The sequence below is a fragment of the Salvia hispanica genome, chromosome 3, assembly GCF_023119035.1.
Source record: "Salvia hispanica cultivar TCC Black 2014 chromosome 3, UniMelb_Shisp_WGS_1.0, whole genome shotgun sequence".
Taxonomy (NCBI): domain Eukaryota; kingdom Viridiplantae; phylum Streptophyta; class Magnoliopsida; order Lamiales; family Lamiaceae; genus Salvia; species Salvia hispanica.
In genome coordinates this window covers 45,437,023-45,454,621 of record NC_062967.1, presented here as the reverse complement: position 1 = coordinate 45,454,621, position 17,599 = coordinate 45,437,023, and the positions used below count along the sequence as shown (strand labels likewise).

General features: G+C 35.9%; 4 protein-coding genes across 4 annotated transcripts; 1 reads left to right on the top strand and 3 right to left on the bottom strand.

The window, feature by feature from the left end:
- Positions 1–1,499: 1,499 nt before the first annotated feature.
- LOC125212416 (clavaminate synthase-like protein At3g21360) lies at positions 1,500–2,787 on the bottom strand. Its single transcript, XM_048112585.1, has 2 exons — positions 2,422–2,787; positions 1,500–2,099 (listed from the first exon to the last, which is right to left on the bottom strand). The coding sequence occupies exons 1-2, from the start codon at positions 2,785–2,787 to the stop codon at positions 1,500–1,502; spliced, it is 966 nt and encodes a 321-aa protein (XP_047968542.1).
- A 2,423-nt stretch (positions 2,788–5,210) lies between these two features.
- On the bottom strand, positions 5,211–5,898 carry LOC125210320 (dof zinc finger protein DOF5.4-like). Its single transcript, XM_048109880.1, has 2 exons — positions 5,467–5,898; positions 5,211–5,381 (listed from the first exon to the last, which is right to left on the bottom strand). Exons 1-2 carry the CDS (start codon positions 5,896–5,898, stop codon positions 5,211–5,213), a joined length of 603 nt encoding a protein of 200 aa, XP_047965837.1.
- Positions 5,899–6,247: 349 nt separating this feature from the next.
- Positions 6,248–10,604, top strand: LOC125216802. The gene is made up of 11 exons (XM_048118574.1): positions 6,248–6,686; positions 6,763–6,849; positions 6,965–7,132; positions 7,372–7,454; positions 8,561–8,649; positions 8,751–8,854; positions 8,945–9,044; positions 9,140–9,215; positions 9,332–9,446; positions 9,686–10,217; positions 10,298–10,604. Exons 1-11 carry the CDS (start codon positions 6,437–6,439, stop codon positions 10,383–10,385), a joined length of 1,692 nt encoding a protein of 563 aa, XP_047974531.1. The 5' UTR covers positions 6,248–6,436; the 3' UTR covers positions 10,386–10,604.
- A 4,875-nt stretch (positions 10,605–15,479) lies between these two features.
- LOC125209083 (transcription factor DICHOTOMA-like) lies at positions 15,480–16,616 on the bottom strand. Its single transcript, XM_048108683.1, has one exon. The coding sequence runs from the start codon at positions 16,520–16,522 to the stop codon at positions 15,617–15,619; it is 906 nt and encodes a 301-aa protein (XP_047964640.1). The 5' UTR covers positions 16,523–16,616; the 3' UTR covers positions 15,480–15,616.
- Positions 16,617–17,599: the final 983 nt, after the last annotated feature.

Sequence of the window (17,599 nt, the reverse complement as noted above, 5' to 3'; positions counted from 1 at the left end):
AAGTTGGTTGAGTTAATGCCTGGCCCTTTTTATCAATTTCATTTTTGTTTTTTGTTTTTTGTTTTTTGTTCGGGGGTGGGGGGATTTGAGAATAGTATTTAATTTGTTTTCATATACGGAAAAAACTGTAATGGAGTTATTAAATTTTGATAATGAACAAGAGTTTGATTTGAGGGACCATTTTGCATGGCAAAGGGGCATGTCAATGCATGCAAACAAAGGCAGTTTTTGTCCGTTAGCGGCGTGTCTGAATTTCTTACAATCTGGGCAACCTCCTTCCTACATGGAATAGGGATATCATGTATACTGGGAACTTTGTAAGAAGATCTCCAAGGAGAGAAGAGAAGGTATATAGAAAATGACATATTATGTATTTACTTTTTTTAAAAGTAATATACTCTTTTAAAAAGTAGCACATTTTAAGGGGAAAAGGTATATAAAAAGGTAAATTAGTTTTTAAAAATAAAAAAATAGTATAAAATGCATTAAATATTATAAAGTGTAATACCTTATCAAATATCTTTCCCCTTGAAGAAGGGTTTTCATGAAAAGACGGCAAATATGACAGTTATAATATTTTACCTCTCCATTGGTGGAGGGGTAAAGATACATCTTCAAAATAGAAAAAGGTACAATACCTCTCCAATTGGAGAATGATTTTTATGAAAAAAAGGTAAATATGATAGTTATAAGGACATGTTTTATAGTACTCAAATTTATGTTTTTCAATTAGTTCTCCTAATAATGATAGTACGTGGGAAATACGTGATTTATGATTGATTTGACACACCAAATGACAATATATTTGAACCACTGAATTTTTGTTCCAATATACATTCATTTGAAAGACTATAGATTGGTGGTGGATCAATACATTTGATTTTTGCTCAACCTACCAAATCCACCATTGTTCATTTTCTGTGTCTTTGCGAACTCTTCATAGTTCATCCCCGCTATAATAATCAGGGGTAAATAGTAGATTTGCTCATTTTCTTGGTACAAATTTTTTTCAGTGATTAAGATAGGGTTTAGGCCCATGCTAGACATAATATTACCCTATTTTCATATTCATGCCTGCATAAAGTCTTGATGAATAAAGTGAAATAAAAGGAAAATTACAAAAACTAGAAACATGAAAAAGCACACAGCTGCACAGTGCACACAATGTGTGAGCATATGAATAACATGAAATAAAAGGAAAATTACAAAAACTAGAAACATTAAAAGTTCACACAGATATACACACAGTAAGTGTGCATACAGCTATATACTTACTTATAAGAGGGACTAGCTCAATTTTTGCTCCAAATTAGTATATCATCCTATTGGGCTGGTAAATGGGCTTTGTGTGTCTATAGTGCATATAGACTACATATTAAATTGGTGGTTTTTGATAACATAAAAACCAAACTATGTAATAGAATTGTTTTGATAACACGAACAATATTACTGCAGTATTTGAATACACTATTTGAACCAATTATATATTGTTTAAAGATTTATTTGCATGTAGCAACCAACACTTTTCTTGGTGGGAGAGAAGGCCTTCTACCATGAAGTAAAGCCAAGTTATCAAGGAACAAAACATCTCCCATTTCCCACTTGAATTGGATGCTCTCTTCTTCGATGATCTCTTGGCATCTCCTCACCACCTCATCCGGTATTTCACTTGCATCAGCCATGGTGGCAGAGCTGAGCTCGTTGCCGTGCATCCCGACAACGGTGTTGAACCACATCCTCCTCCCTTTTCTTCCCTCGAACACCCTTGTCAAAGGCCTCGGGCCTAGTATCGTCTTCACCCCACCGTCCGCCAGCCATTCCATCTCCATCCCTAATGCCTTGCCCCTCTTCTCTGCTTCTACGCGGTCTGAAGTCCCGAATGCATCTTCCCAGCCCCGGCCTCTCATGGACGATGTGTTGTCTTTGCTGAGGGCCGTGAACGTGTATCTCAGTCCTTTCGTCTCCATCTCCTCCACCATCTCCGGGTACTCCTCCAGCATCCTCTCTGTCACACGGAAGCTAGGCACGATCGGAGTCTCTCCCCCTCCCGGTGGAGGTACCTCACAGAAAAGAATCACCTTCTCTGGGAATTCTTTGATCTAGTTGATGTTGGCAAATCAAAAGAAAATAAATTTAACAATATCTCACGTTAGCGTAAAGAGAAAACTAAAACCACTATAACTATAAGTAAGTATGTTACTCCTCCTATAACTAATTGTTTTTAGGATAAAACCATTTATATGGATTTCTATATGTTGAAAACCACACAAAACCTTTTAACAAAAGTATTCAAACATCTAATTTCATAACTCATCTAAAAAAATTAGTCTGTTAGGAGAGAGAGTCTATTTAGTTTATAAATCCCACATCAGTTGTTCTTGACGACTGATATGGGACATTGTGTCCGTAGCACAAACTCACCAGGACCATCTCATGGTGGTAGTAGATGAACTCAGACAGGGGACCTTCGTTGGCTGTCCAGACCCTCTTGTACACATGTGTCCTAGGGGCGGGCCCCACGTACCGTATGTCCTCCCATCCGAAGGCCGCGACTATGTCGTTGAATTCGTGGGCATTCTTGACATGGAAGCCTCTGAGGAGGACAGCACTGTTTTTTACTATCAACTTCTCGAACCACTCTTTGTTTTCCTTCAGGGCAGCCAGCAGCCCCTCCGTGTTGCCAGAGCCGCCCTCGGGGGGCTGCAGGACGAGTGGCATAGCTTCGCCTTCGACCACCTTCTGCCCTTCGCAACTTCCAACCTTGAAGTATTTGCAGCTCGACTCCATCAGTGTGTAATATCGCTAGTGACCTTGTTTACAATATGCTAAAAATGGATATGGAGCATTCTGATTTAGTTGCACCAGTATTTATACTAGTTTGGGATGATAGAATCAGTTGATGATTGGCATCAACTGGATATTTGGATCCCCTCTTTGTCGATTGCTACAAATCTATGTTGACATTTGCTAGTTCTTGGCTTTGTTTGCTTACTCTTGTCCAAGTGTAATACATGGTTTAAATCTTTGACTGTGGCAATTTTATTATAAATTTCTAACCACTTTCAACGAAAAGATTTTGAATAAATGTATGAGTCGGCCATTGTAAAATTAAAATATACATGTCGTAACAATTAAAAAATGTACAAATCTTTAATTGTGAAGTAAATCGCCCAAAAATGGTTGTATGCGCATATAAAAAATTTGTTCCATTTTAATCGGGTGAGAAGAAATTTTTAGCTGGAGGTGCGGTTATGGACTTATGGTAAATGTCATTATATGATAGCATTTTTAATTAAGTAGTGTGATAGAAAAAAATATATTTTTAATGGTTATAGGCTTGTATTTGAGTTTGTGCTCATTAGAAATCAGACCAATTTTTTATACCCTTATACATGGTAATCAGAATTATCTAATCAATAAGTTGGTAGACAAATCTCCTAAGTCCTATCAAATAAATCGTGTTTAAATTTACCATCCAAAAAATTACTCTAACATCTCTCCTAATGTGTCCAACATCGATCAGATCAGTAAAACAGTGAATTAAAAGTTTCGTCGGTTCATCGGTCAATTTTTTTAAAACATTCGATAATCATAAAGAGTAATGATAAACAACCAAATTTTGTACAACCAAAATAAAATTATATTAGTAATTTTAATGTGTTAATTAAATATTAAAATAATAAATATAGTTAGTTAACAAATTAAAAACACTTTATTAATTTTTGGTCTCATTTTCAATTTTTTATTTTATATTTGAATTATTTCTCTATTAGCTTTTAAATTTGAATTAAAGTATGCATTAATTATATTTTATGATTTAAAAAAATTTAAAAAATTATACACAAATACCATAATATTATGCATATTCTCTATATTATATATATGTCTATACTTTTAAATTAAATGCATAAATAAATTACATTTTTTCTCAAATAAACTAATTTTTGGTTGTACAAAATTTGATTGTATAACTTTATTGAATCATAAAATAGACATCTCTTGAATCTTGATATGGGTCCAAATTGAAAATAATTAATGCATTTCAATTCTAGTTTGATCGGGCTAGCCCCGAGGCCGACTTTGGTCATAAAATTTTTTGGACAGTCCATTAAACTTGGGCCTGATCTGATCAATATTACTCCCTCCGTCTCCTATTAGGAGTCACTTTTTGATCGGACACAGATTTTAAGAAATGTAAAGAAAAGTTGGTTGAAAAAGTTAGTGGAATGTGGGACCCATTTTTTATATTGGTTTTATAATAAAATATGAGTGAATTGAGTTAATGGAATGTGGGACCTACTTACTATTTATGGTAAAAATGAAGTGTGACTCTTAATTGGGGACGGACCGAAATGGAAAAGTGTGACTCTTAATGGGGGAAGGAGGGAGTAAAAGATACTATCTCCAAAAGTTTGTCAATTTTTTCACTTCCGTCTGTCCCCAAAATTTGTCTCATTTCACTTTTTACTCATTTTGACAGTGGATCTCATATTACATTAACTCATTCATATTCACATTTTATTATAAAACCAATATATAAAAGTGGATCCGCAATCCACTAATATTAACCTTTTCAACTCACTTTTCATTACTCCATCCATCCCTGAAAATTTGTCACCTACTCCCTCCGTCCCACGTTACTTGAGTCACTTCTTTTTCGCAGTTTTGTTTGAAAAAATAATAATAAATAGTTAAAGTGGAGATAAAGTAGTAGGACTCACATGCCACTAACTTGTTCAACTCACTTTCTATTACATTTCTTAAAACCCGTGTCGGGTCAAATGGTGACAAATTATGAAGGACGGAGGGAGAGTACATTTTTTAAAACCAGTGCCGGAGAGTGAGACAATATTGAGTCAAAGTGGGACAATATTGGGGGAACGTAGGTAGTAGTAAATAATTTTTCTCTTAAAAATGATTTTGAATTATAAGTCGAGAGATTTAGAATTAAAAAAGAGTAAAGGCCAAAATTGGTCCTGAACATATATGATCGTCCTAAACATTATCTTTTGACTTTTTTGGTCCTGCACATATGGAAATTTGATCATTTTGATCCTCTGTCAACGTTTCCGTTAGAAACTAACGGTCAACGGGTTTAATCCTGATTTTGACCAAAATTAACATTTTAATTCTGCTTTTTTACTCCTTATTTCACTAACTATTATTATAAATATTGTTTTAAATTAGAAAATTAGAATTAAAATACTCTTTTAATCAAACAGCCCTTGATCTCCGCCACTCCCCCAATCCAGCGCCTCATTGCCAATATCCTCCATCTTCAACCCCTCCGCCTTTTCCGCCGTCGCGATGTCGAGCCCCATCATCAATTCATCCGGTGACGTCATCATCCCCGTGAAGCTCTCCATCTCCGCCGCGAAGATCTATGCCGCCGACGACGGCTGCTGATCGAGGCTAGGGTTTGCGATTGGATTCACGTTGGAGAAGCTCGTGTCGGCGAAATTGTACATCACGGCGGAATCCGACGTGGTGTGGATCGGTTCCCGCGGCGGAGGATGTAGGAGGAGCGGTTGCGGTTGCGACTGCGGCGGCGGAGGTGGTGAGGCTGGAGCTCTGCGCGGTGAATTTTTCCTCTGCATCTTCGTCGGCGGTGGCGGCGGAGAAGGAGGCATTGGTTTTAGGCTTGAAGCGCTTGGTTTTGCGGGAGCCGCCGCCGACGCGAACAATGCGGAGGACGCCGCCTTTGGTCCAGTAGCGGCGGCATCTCTTGCAGAAGTGGCGCGACTGCGAGAGGTTGTAATTGTTGTAGTAGCAGAATTTGGTGTTGAGCGAGTCGCAGCGAGGGCACTTGACTACCTGGTGATTGTGCGGCCGCATCCGCCTATCTCCGGCGCCGATAAACCTCCCTTCGGGGCCAATTTCTTCTCCGATGCAATGCATATTTATAATAATAGTTAATAAATTAATTAAAAGAGTATTTTAATTCTAAGTTTCTAATTTTAAAAGAATATTTATAATAATAGTTAGTGAATTAATTATGGAGTAAAAAATTAAAATTAAAATATTAATTTTGGTTAAAACGGGGATTAAACTTATTGACTGTTAATTTTTAACGAAAATATTGACGGAGAACCAAAATAAATTTCCATGTGTGCAAGACTAAAAAATTCAAAAAATAATATTTATAATCAAAAATGGTAATATGTTAAGGATCACTTTTAGCCTTTACTCATTAAAAAAAAAAAAAGAAAAAAAAGAGCGAGTCGAACCTAGTTGAGCAAATAGGCGTACGTTGTCATCAATGGACGCTCGGTTATTCTACCAAAAATGCCTAAACCCTCAACTCCATGATTCGCATTTTCTTCTGCTGCCCCCCTCAAGCATCAATTCCATCTAATTATCCCCCTCCTCTGCTCACACAAATGAATTAACAAGCAAGTTGAGAGAAACGTATAAACCCCCAAAGTTGTGTTCCTCAATGTCATCAATTTCGCTCTCTTTGCCCTCCAAAACCACCTTCTTATCACACAATCGCTTCAATTTCGTCTTTCACGGCAGCCCACTGCTAATCACGCGCAGAAACCCTAGGCACATTTCGCTGTCAGCTTCTGTGGCTGAGAAAAACTCGAGTCTTGAATTTTCTTGGGTTTCTTGGGACAAAGTTAGTCCTGATGACTACAATGGCTGGGACGTTTTGGAACCTGCTCCGAAAATAGCTGAAAAGAGAGGTGATAATTTGATCTTGTTGGTTTTAATTTATCTAGAATTTGTGGGTTAGTTATGAAATGTGTTTTTATCTTATAGGTTGGCGGACATTTGCTGTAGTTGGTTTTGGAGCTTCAGTTGTTGCATCTCTTGGTTTCTTTGCCTATTTTTGGTTCTATAGTAAAGGTTGGGTTTGTTAATGTTTGAGTAATGTTTCTAGATTTCGGTTGACTTTGGTTAGTATGTAGTAATTGAGTTGTGAGTATTTGTCTCGGTTTTAACCCTCAATTTGTCAAATCAGGTTTTGGTGTTCGATTCAGAAGTCCGCTTAGTGCTCTACAAGGCTTTTCGGTGCCTTCTTTAACCATCAAGGATGAACAAGGAATTGGAGAAGTTCGTGAAGATGACGTGCCATCGGCAGAATCTGAGATGCCTGAGGAAACACTTGCTGATCCTTTTGTGGCGACAGGTGATTTTGTGACTTTTTGGTGTTGATTCTCTGTATTACTTTTGTAGTGCAATTCAAAAAAGTTGTCATGAGCATTTGGAGGATCGAGTGTTTTACATTACGATTACATACTTAAATTGAGAAATACGTGATACTTATCTTCATCTGGTGGTGATTCTTCATCCTACTATTTTTCCATAGCATTTATAGCTACCACTCAGCATTTACTACTTCAAGAAATAAGCTTGAATACTGTGCAGAGCACAAGCTTGAGCGAGTCATAGTTCCATGTTCTGTGGATGTTGCTCAGCAAGAAGCTGTTTCAGCACTTAAGAAACTCAAGGTGACTTTTCAGTTGATCTCTCATGATGATAAAACTTTGGTTTGCAGCATCTATTTAAGGCTTCTCTTCTCTTCTATTCTTTCTTTTTCCATATAGAATTGCTGGTATACAATTCTCTAGGCAGTCTAATATGTTAGCTGTCAAGTTAGTGGATAATGTCACCCCATAATAAAATGGGTATAGAGACATTGGATATTGGATGCACACAGTGTAAATCTTATGATTCCTAACCTATCTAGTACATGTAAATAGGTAAATGGAATTTTTGTATTTATTATATATGTAATACCTAGTCAAATTATGATGTGAGCAGATTTATACGTATGTGAGTAATTTTATAAGAGAATGATATGTTGTGGACACCCTTTATTGCCTCTTCAAGGCCTTAGGACAATAAAACATGGTGTACATGTCTCTGAAGGGTGGACTCAGACATTTCTACTGACTAAGTACGGGAAGTCGATAATTCTCATGCATGTGAAAAAATGAGCTCGATCCTGACAGTTACTCTACTGAATGTTTCTCTATAGTTAAGTATGTTTTGTACAGTTCTTTCTTTGTGCAATGTGATTGGACTATTGATCATCTGATAATTTCTAGTGCTAGCAATGAAGAATGTTAGTCTATAGTAATTCCCATTTCCAATGCCATCCATATAAATTCCAAAGCCTTCTCCTTTTCTTCTTAAGGTTTATCATCATGGCGTTGGATACTTCAACTTCATATTTGTTTTGAGGATTCGTTTTCCTGGGGATTATCTTTGTTTTGTGTGAAGTCATTCTTACCTTTTCAGATTACACAGCAGATTTCATGAAGATAAAGCTTTAGAATATAACTTCTGTTTTTACCTTTGCTTCCTGTTGAGTTTCTTGATTCACTGTTGAACACTTTCCATGGGAATAAGATGCTAGTACAGTTTATCTTTTCCATTTGGTTTTAAAGTAAGACTTTTGAATTCATTTGGATAATCAACACAAACACATGTTTCGCACAAGTTTTGCCAGAATATTGCTAGTAATACTTGTTCCCTTAATATATCTTTCACATGCCTTGTAAAGCTTCTCAGTTCTCTGTTTGCTTCTTGCTCTTTCGATCAAGGTGTACAGATTATCGAAGATTCTGTTAGTGCAGATGAATTATGTACTAGACGAGAATATGCACGGTGGTTAGTGCGTGCAAATTCACAGCTGGAGAGGTGTAAACTCATCCTTTAAACACAATTTGAATACTATCAAATAACTCTAGTACTTGTGTTTTCTTTATCTTATTCAGTTATTCTTTTGGTTTTGGTTTCAGGAGTCGGAGACATCGATTGAATCCATTTGCTGCACTTTGTGGATCTAGAATTACCGCCTTTGATGACGTGGGAGTTGAGGACCCTGATTTTGAACATATTCAAAGTAAGGTTTAGTTGAGTCTATAAATTGATTGTTTTAGTGAATTCTTTTGTAAGAAACATTGTTTGAATTGTATGTCAAACCTGCATGTAGCTCTAGCTGAGGCCGGTATTATTAGAAGCAAACTATCAGATGGAAACCATGGCTCAAATCTTAATGGAGACAAAGAACTTTCCTATTTTTCTCCGGAAAGGTACCTCATCACTCTCCAAACTTCCTGGCCGGCTTGCCCCCTCTGCTCAAGCATAGTTCTTATTGTAACCAACACTTTATCATTTGCTGTGATAGGCTCATATCTCGCCAGGATCTGGTTACTTGGATAGCAAAAATAGAGTATGATGTTGTGGCTGGGATCGATAAAGAGGTGAGAAGACTTCTTCCTAGTTACTTTATCCTTCTCTGTTTTCTCACATAAAATTGTATGCTGATATCAAATTGCTATTTTGATTCTCTAAAAATCTGATTTTTTTTGCAGTTCAGATGGCAAGGAGGAGCATTGGTTTTCTAGATGTTAAGGAGATATCTTCTGATGCGTTGTTAGAACTTTTTGCGGACTATCAAGCTGATAGAAAGAGCATAACAAGAGGAGTTTTTGGTAATTTCTCTTCTCCATTTCGTCGTTCTTGGTTCCCCCTTCATCTTCTTACGCATGTAAACTGACATCCTTGAGAAAATAAATTAAATGACTATGCCTGTATACACATATTGGCTTAGGGGTTAGTATGAGAATGAATCTCGTCGCCTAAATATAGGTCGTTTTAGCATATGTAATCTCTCTCATCTGCTGTGTGTAATTGCAGCTAGATTGATATGACTAAATTATGTTCTTCACAGGGCAGAGCAGGCGATTCCAACCAAGCAAACCATGCACAAAGGCTCAGGCCGCAGTTGCACTGACATGCGGAAGAGTGACAGAATTCATACAAGCAGAAATATCTAGACTTGAAGCTGAAAAACTTGCAAAGGAAATCGAATTAAAAGAATTGATGACTGAAATTCTAGAGAGAGGCGACATAAAGGAGTATTGGGAGCAAAAGATGGAGAAAGAAAGAAAACGTGGCTTGGAAGTGGAAGTTGAGTATCGATCAGCCATTATGGCTTTGGAAGAGGAGAGGATTGCTCAGGAGAGTGGTTCAGCTGAATTGGTTAAGCAGAAGGCAGCTTTGGAATGCCAGGAACAGTTGCTTTCTAGCATAAAAGCAGAAGTAACAGAAATGTCTGAAATACTTTCTGTAGAGAAGGCCAAGTACGATGATGAGCTGCATGGCATACAGGAAACACGGCATGATCTGCAGGCAAAGTATGAAGAACTGATCGATGCAAAGTCGATATTGGAAGCTGAAATAGAAGCCCTGCGTATATTGAGGTAATAATTTGTGCACATGGCTCAACCAGTTAGTTTTTTTTTCTGTCCCTAGTGGTGCATTATTGGAGCTCTTTGTGCAGATCGTGGGTTGAGGACGAGGCGAAAAAAAGCCAAGCTCGTGCAAAGGTCCTCGAGGAAGCTGGGCGGAGATGGAAATGGGACGGTTAACCAGACGGCCGAACTGCCAGAGAGCCTTTCCTTATCAAATAGTCAAATAGAGATCCATCTGAAGGTGGGTAAAATCCCTCAAATGTGTCAAGAAATGGCAGTTTCTTGTACATGATCAAGATTTCGAACGTATTTGTACCCCAAACTTTGTATTCTCCTTTTTGGGACTTCATGATATATGTCTTCAAAAATCAAAATGTCTCCGGAATTTCCTTGTAACTTTATTTTATGTTTCCCCTTATTTTTCGGATGAATTGCATTGACGTTTTTCAAACTAGATGTCTAGATTAAGTTTCTTTTTGCGTAATTAATTAAATTAATTAATGTCAGTAAAATAACGTGGATGAATATATGTAGATGGAATCATGGAATAACTATCTCCAATTCTCCATCAAAATCTCGAATTTGTTTTCAACATGCTGGCAGTGGCACTTACCGATAAATTTCATGCCACGTTCTTTGATATATCAAGTGATAAATTGACTATTAAGTAAAAGTGTGTATATTTAATCACCTATTGATGGTAAAATGAGAAATTTATCAATGGTGTATAAATATATAGAGTGTAGGGGACACAATATCGAAATCAAAGAAAAGTTTGAGTATATTTGCAACTTATGTTGTTTGTTTAAACGCATGCCCCCTCGGTCATACTAATATGCATTTGTGCTTCCTTTTTTCTCCCACAAAAGTAATATCCTTTTGACTTAAAAATACTCCATTTATTAATGTATACGAAGTTAATTTCAATTTTACGTATTTTTGTACGCAACAGATTTGTGTCTTGATTCTTCTTCGCATACATTTCTACCATTCCTATAATATCACATTTTGGAAATTCATCTTTGGTATAATACTATTTTAATCTAATTTCTAATCATAATATTATTGCCACTATACTACTTAATTTTTATTTGCATTGACAATGGAATCCCGAGTGTGAATGAGCGTTATAATGCATATTTCCGTGAAAAACAAGGGAAAAAAAATAAAAGCGCTAAATCATGGTCAATACAGAGCTGATAAAGTATATAAAAACATATAAAAACACGCCCACCATTACTTAATCAAGAAAGTTAGAAAACTATATTACATCTCCTTAACTAATCAGGAAATTAGGATTAGATTGTATCAAGAATTAAGTGCAGGAAACATGCATTAGGGTAATAGGACATACACCACAGCTCACCACATGTAATTTCTTTTCTAAGTAATCAGAAGCTCCTAATTCTGACCAACCGCTTTAATTAATATCTTATTATGTTGTTAGCAAAAAGTCCAATTTATCATTCATGCCGTGCCGTCACAGCTACTCATATGTTTCATCATTTCTCATTCATTACAAGGTAGAAATTAATTAAAATCAAGAGTACGCCCCAAAAAAAGAAGAAATAAAGAATCAGTTCATATCTATTACAAATTCTATCATCAAAATTTACATCAAACTCAACCAGATCACTATTCTCATGATCTCAAAAAGAGAAGACAAAATTTAAAAATAAAAGAAAAAAATAAAAAACATGTGACTAACCATTTTGTTGCATGATCAATAAGACCACTTGGTCATGCATAGGACTAATTAATGGTGCAGAGGATTTGGGCCGGTAGGTACAAGGCGCTTCTCCACGCCATAACGAGGATCAATCTCGCCATCACCGGGTGGTGGAGGCGTGTGGTGGTCCGGTGGAAGTTTCCGGTGGTGGTGGAGGAACGGCGTGAAGTTGAACTTGCTGGCCAATGCTTTTCTATGAGTGTTGAACGGTTGATGACTTAATATTAAGGATGATGAGGTGCTGATTCTTGGTGGTTTTGGGAGGATTTGGAAGTTGTAGAATTCATGAAATAGTAGTAAGAGGAGAACAAGCCAAAGCAATGAATGGAATAAAGGAGGGACTTTCATGATCATGAAATGTAGAAAAGTGGGATGGAGAAGGATTTTAAGGGGAAGCATGGAGCAGTGATATAAGGAGAAATTTATGCAAGATTTTTGTTTAGTAAATTGACAAATATAGGGTTGATCAGCCTAACTAATTTTATATACTTAAGTACACACACACACACATGTGTGTGTGTGAAGGGTTAAATTGGGTGACTTGGGAGCTGTAGTTTATGTTCCAATTAATTATTAAAGTAAGGTTGAGATGAGCAGAAGAAAAGGGGAGGGAGAGGGTTTCAATTTCCAATAAATGTTCCTTTAAATTCAAGTATTGAAAATGGGTCATTATGTGGATTGTCAAACCAAGATTCATACTCGCAACCTTTGATTTTATTTTACTATTAGGCTTAACAATTGGCAATTTAATCAAACTAGCTAAGCACTCGAAATTGGTAATGGACATAAATAGTCAAACTGAAAAGGACTCATAATCACAATAAACCACTTGATTTCATAGCCTGGTAGTACAATATTATCAGCTCTAGATCCATTCAATATTTATTGCAATTTATGTGTCATCAATGTTTCTTTTCCTTTCTAATTATGTATATATAAATGAATAAACTCACTCAGTGAATAATCAATTGTCATATTATTTCATTTGGTCCATCTATAAAAAAACAGGCTTCAAAGTAATATCTGGTATGTTTTTTCTTTTTCTTCTATTTTTTCATTAATAATACTTCCACATATCATTTTATTTTTCTAGATATTAATATCATATCTTATCAATTTTGCATTTAAATTTGTGCCGTACATAACTAAGACTATCAGCAGTGGATGGATGAAATATATAATGAGTGCATACTTTATTATTTTGTGTATAAGAAAAAAAAACGTGCTTCTTAATTTGTACATCCAATTATATTTTATGTTTATGACAATCATATACTGTTAATAATCCAAATTTGATTCATTATTACAATTTACAATGTATAGGAAAATTTTATAGTACTACTTCATACCTCTATATATTGACTGGTCCACACACCATACAGATAATAAAGTTCATAATAAATGCAGAAAATTAATGGCATTTATTAACTTTTTGGTGCCACATAAGATAAAGAGATCCCAATTTAAGTTTTATGAGGTTACGACTTAAATGTTAATTGACCATTGAATAGTGTGTTGGTAACATACATTATACATACAACTCTTATATAGTGTTTTGTTCAAATAAAAATCATTTTAACCTCCAAAGGAATCCAACCAGCAGTTACAGGAATTTCATATGATGAGAGAATTGAATGAATGTCCAGATATTTAACAAAATATATACTGTACTTTGGTAACTAAGAGCAATACTATTTCATTTCATATTTTTTCAGTATGTATACATATACATTTATGAATGCTCATGAAATATCATGGAAATTAAATAGAGAATCCATCCTCACAGCAAACACGAGTTATAACGATAGAATCCGTGGTTGAATCAAACTATTCCGTTATGTGATAGAAAAAATACACACTCATTTATGTATACAGGAAAATACATACTACTATTCATTTTCCGTGGTTAAATCGAACTATTCCGATCTGCAACTGATTTTGGCATGTGTTCAAGTAACCCATTTATTTAACACATATAGTTGTTGGACCATTTTGACTATTTTATTAAGGACATATTAATCAAAGATTAGGCAAACAGAAGGTTAATTAATAGAGAAACCAATTATTGATGAAGAGTTTCTACAAGAGGCCCGAGATATATATGACTTTAATTTGATGATTTATAGCACTAGCTACTACATTTTGTCATATTTAATTAATATCCCTGATAAGTGATAATGCTTCCTCCATGGCAAGGCTTCTTTAATTTATAGTATTACATATGATAATGCTTTTTATATTATTACATTTATGAATACTTAATTTTTAATCACTGTAGAGCTCAATAGCCAGCTAGAAATTTTTTTTTGTTAACGGAGGCAAAAGAATTAATTTGTCCACCTCGTTGGATATCTTGAATTTAATGGGGTTCTATCGTAGTTAAGAGACTGAACGATCTCCAGTTACCCAATATATTTCCCACCATGCACGGTAGATTGCCATTTAAGTTAGAAATTAAGTACTATTATACCAATTCTCTGAGGTTCCCATTTCATTCATTATTTTTGAAGTGTACCATCAATAACCTTACAGTTTTCTGGGTTAAATTCTAAAAATGTAAACAATAAACATCATGCACCTGTCACATCATTTGAAACATATTATAATTCAAAGATATATATAATTGCCTGCATTTATGTGAAAATCTACTAATTAATATAGTAAAAACTAATGTAATGCCTCACTTCAGCTCCAATGTTTTGTTTGGTGAATGAAAATTACCTATAGTAGTTCGACATCGACTTATATATAACAGCTAATTAAGTCCTTACTCCGTAGTACATTGCATACTCGATTGTATTGGAATATTTGACTATTTATCAGGAATTTGAGTCAAACTGTTTTCAGCATTTTATTTTATCAGTTGCAGCAAGCATTGTACAGGAAAATGATCTAAAACACAGAATCCAAATTAAATGTATACATTCAATACCAATTGCAAATCAACATTTAGTTATATACATCTAAATCTTCCACAATAAATCAGTACCATATGAGTTCCTATATTTAAACAATTACTTATATAGCGTGTAGTTTATTCGCACACAGACAATATGAGGTATGGTGGTTGAGTAGTACATAGATTCCAAGTAATTTTTTTTCTCACATTTGAGCAAAAGAGAGTCGTTTCAGGAAATAAAAGTAATAAACCTATCAAAGCTGCATCATGCATAATTATCGATTTGACACATTTAATAAACTTCTCCTGCTATACAATGCAGCAGCAGTTGTGTGGCCTTGATAAAATCGAGCTTTGATTTTCATTTTATAAAATTAATGAGATTAATAATAAGAGGTAGAATGAATGATCATACTAAAGATAATTCGGAAAAAAAGACTAATCGATAATGATAAGATACCTAGCGGAGTATATATATACGTATATGTCTTGAATTCCTCATTAATTAGAGGTTACCTAAATTATGAGTACTGATCATAATTCCTGCAAAACTCAGCAAGCAAAGATTTCCAACATTCCAAAAAATCCATCTCATGTAATGATTAGGAAACCCCAAAAACACTATAGCGTACTAAATTACTCCTTAAGTAATGCTCCATTGATACAACATTAAAGCACTGTATAGATAGATATAAACTCCTCAGAAATCCATACTTGAATAATATACAAATGGTGAGCAAAGCAAGATTAAACAAACAAAAAAAAAAAGATGCTAAATTATCATGGAAATTCTGGCGTGGGCGAGGAGAAAAGTGAGTTAAGATTACCTGCAGCAGTAGAAACATGATTCCCAACCGAATAGTGAAAGCAATTCGATAACACATCCCAATTCCCAATAAATCCAACCAAACTCGGATCCGACACTGCGCACTGATACTCACAATTCCCCAAATACTTGTCATCAATCATTCCCACGTCCGACTGAGAAACCCTAATTTCCGAATTGACTCCTCCTTCAAATGGATTAGGGTTTCCACACATACGGAGGCGTTTCACCATCATCTTCTCTCGCGTCCGACACCTTGCCCTCGCCCTCGCCTTCTCCCTCGATGCCTTGGCCCGATCCGCAGTGATGGGAGCGATGATCTCCTCGATTCCGGATTGATCTTCGCACTCGGACTCGCTCTTCACGTCGCTGTTGTTTGGCAGCAGCGGAGCAGGAGGAGGCGGAGGCGAGTGGAGCTCCTTAATCGCCTTGTTTGACTGCGTGAAGAGCCACTCTATGGTCTTGCTGGCTTTGTCGTAGCCGAGCATATCTTGAAGATCGAAGAATTTCCGAGCAACTTGCAGAGAGAGGCGCATTCTCCTATCCCTGATCCCCTGCGCCGTGCATATCTTGCTGTGCCGGTCCTTCTTCCCGGCCTTCCTCCGCCTCGGAGGAGGAGTGGGGATCTGATCATGATCGGTTTTCAACTTCTCGGGGTTGGCTACCTTGTGATGATCGGCGAGGTGGCTTTGGTAAAAGATTTGATCCAAGGGCGATTCGTGCTCGTCGAGGAAGGGAGAGGGGAAGTTGAAGAGGATGTTGTCGTGTTTAAGGTAAGGATTTTGATCGGATGGTGATGGTGAGGATAATGATGGGCTTGTTTTGAGCAAGGAGTTGTTGCAGTTGGGTGAGGGGAACATTTTGTAAATGCAACAATTATTGTCTTTTTCGTATTTGGTGGCGGGGTTTTAAAGGAGAGATCTAACTCGGAACAACTGAGGAGAGATGGTGATGATGAAGAAGGTAGCTAAATGGGAGAGAAATGGAAGTTGGGGCATTTAACGTGGCCTTTACTATTGAAAAATACATATGTATTTCAATGCTGTGGTGCTACTATAAGCTATTGATGGAGAAGGGTGCTATTGGTGGGGTTGCACTATATATACAAACAAATCGGAAAAACACAATAATTTGCGAAATTAACGGGAGTAACCAATTTGATACAAATATCATAATTTAATTAGTAATCATATGGAGTAGTACTTATTAAACTAACCCTATGCATGGAACCATGTCATAATCAATCTCACGCTGTTGAATATAGTTATGGTGTCAATGGATTTCAGTTAATTATATGTAAAAAGTTTTGGTAACAAAAAATTAAATTATTTCGTGAAATATGTTAATAAAATCCGTTTTGGAACTAGTGGAATGAAACTTGTAGCTAGGCCATGGCATTTTATACTTATATCGAAGAAGACAACGAAATTGATCATCTGTTTTTTGTCAATTTGATTTTTCTTCCCATATAGAATGCGAACATTAGTGATAGTACTTGGTAAATTTCAAACTTTTAAAAAAATCAGACAAACAGTACTGATGTGAATTGTGATCATCTTTTCAAAATATATATTAGGGTCCATATACATTAATGTTTCTACGGAAATGTTTCGGGTTAAATTTGAGTGTCCCTACTCCCTAATAAACCCTTAGAGCGTTTAAACAATGTTTTATTTTTAAGATTATACAAGTAATAATCTATAATTATTTTAGAGAATAAAGAAACTAAGTACAGTATATTATTTGAAACAGTTAATAATACTGCCATAAATGGGTCAACAAGTTTGACTCGTCACTTTAACCGGTCTTCGTATATTGAAAACAATCAGCAGCTAGCCCATGCATGTTAATAGTGCAAGGTTCGATACTATTTATTTCTATTAAAGTTTGATGATCATTTTAGACATGTTACAAATAATGCACAGTGGAGCATTTAG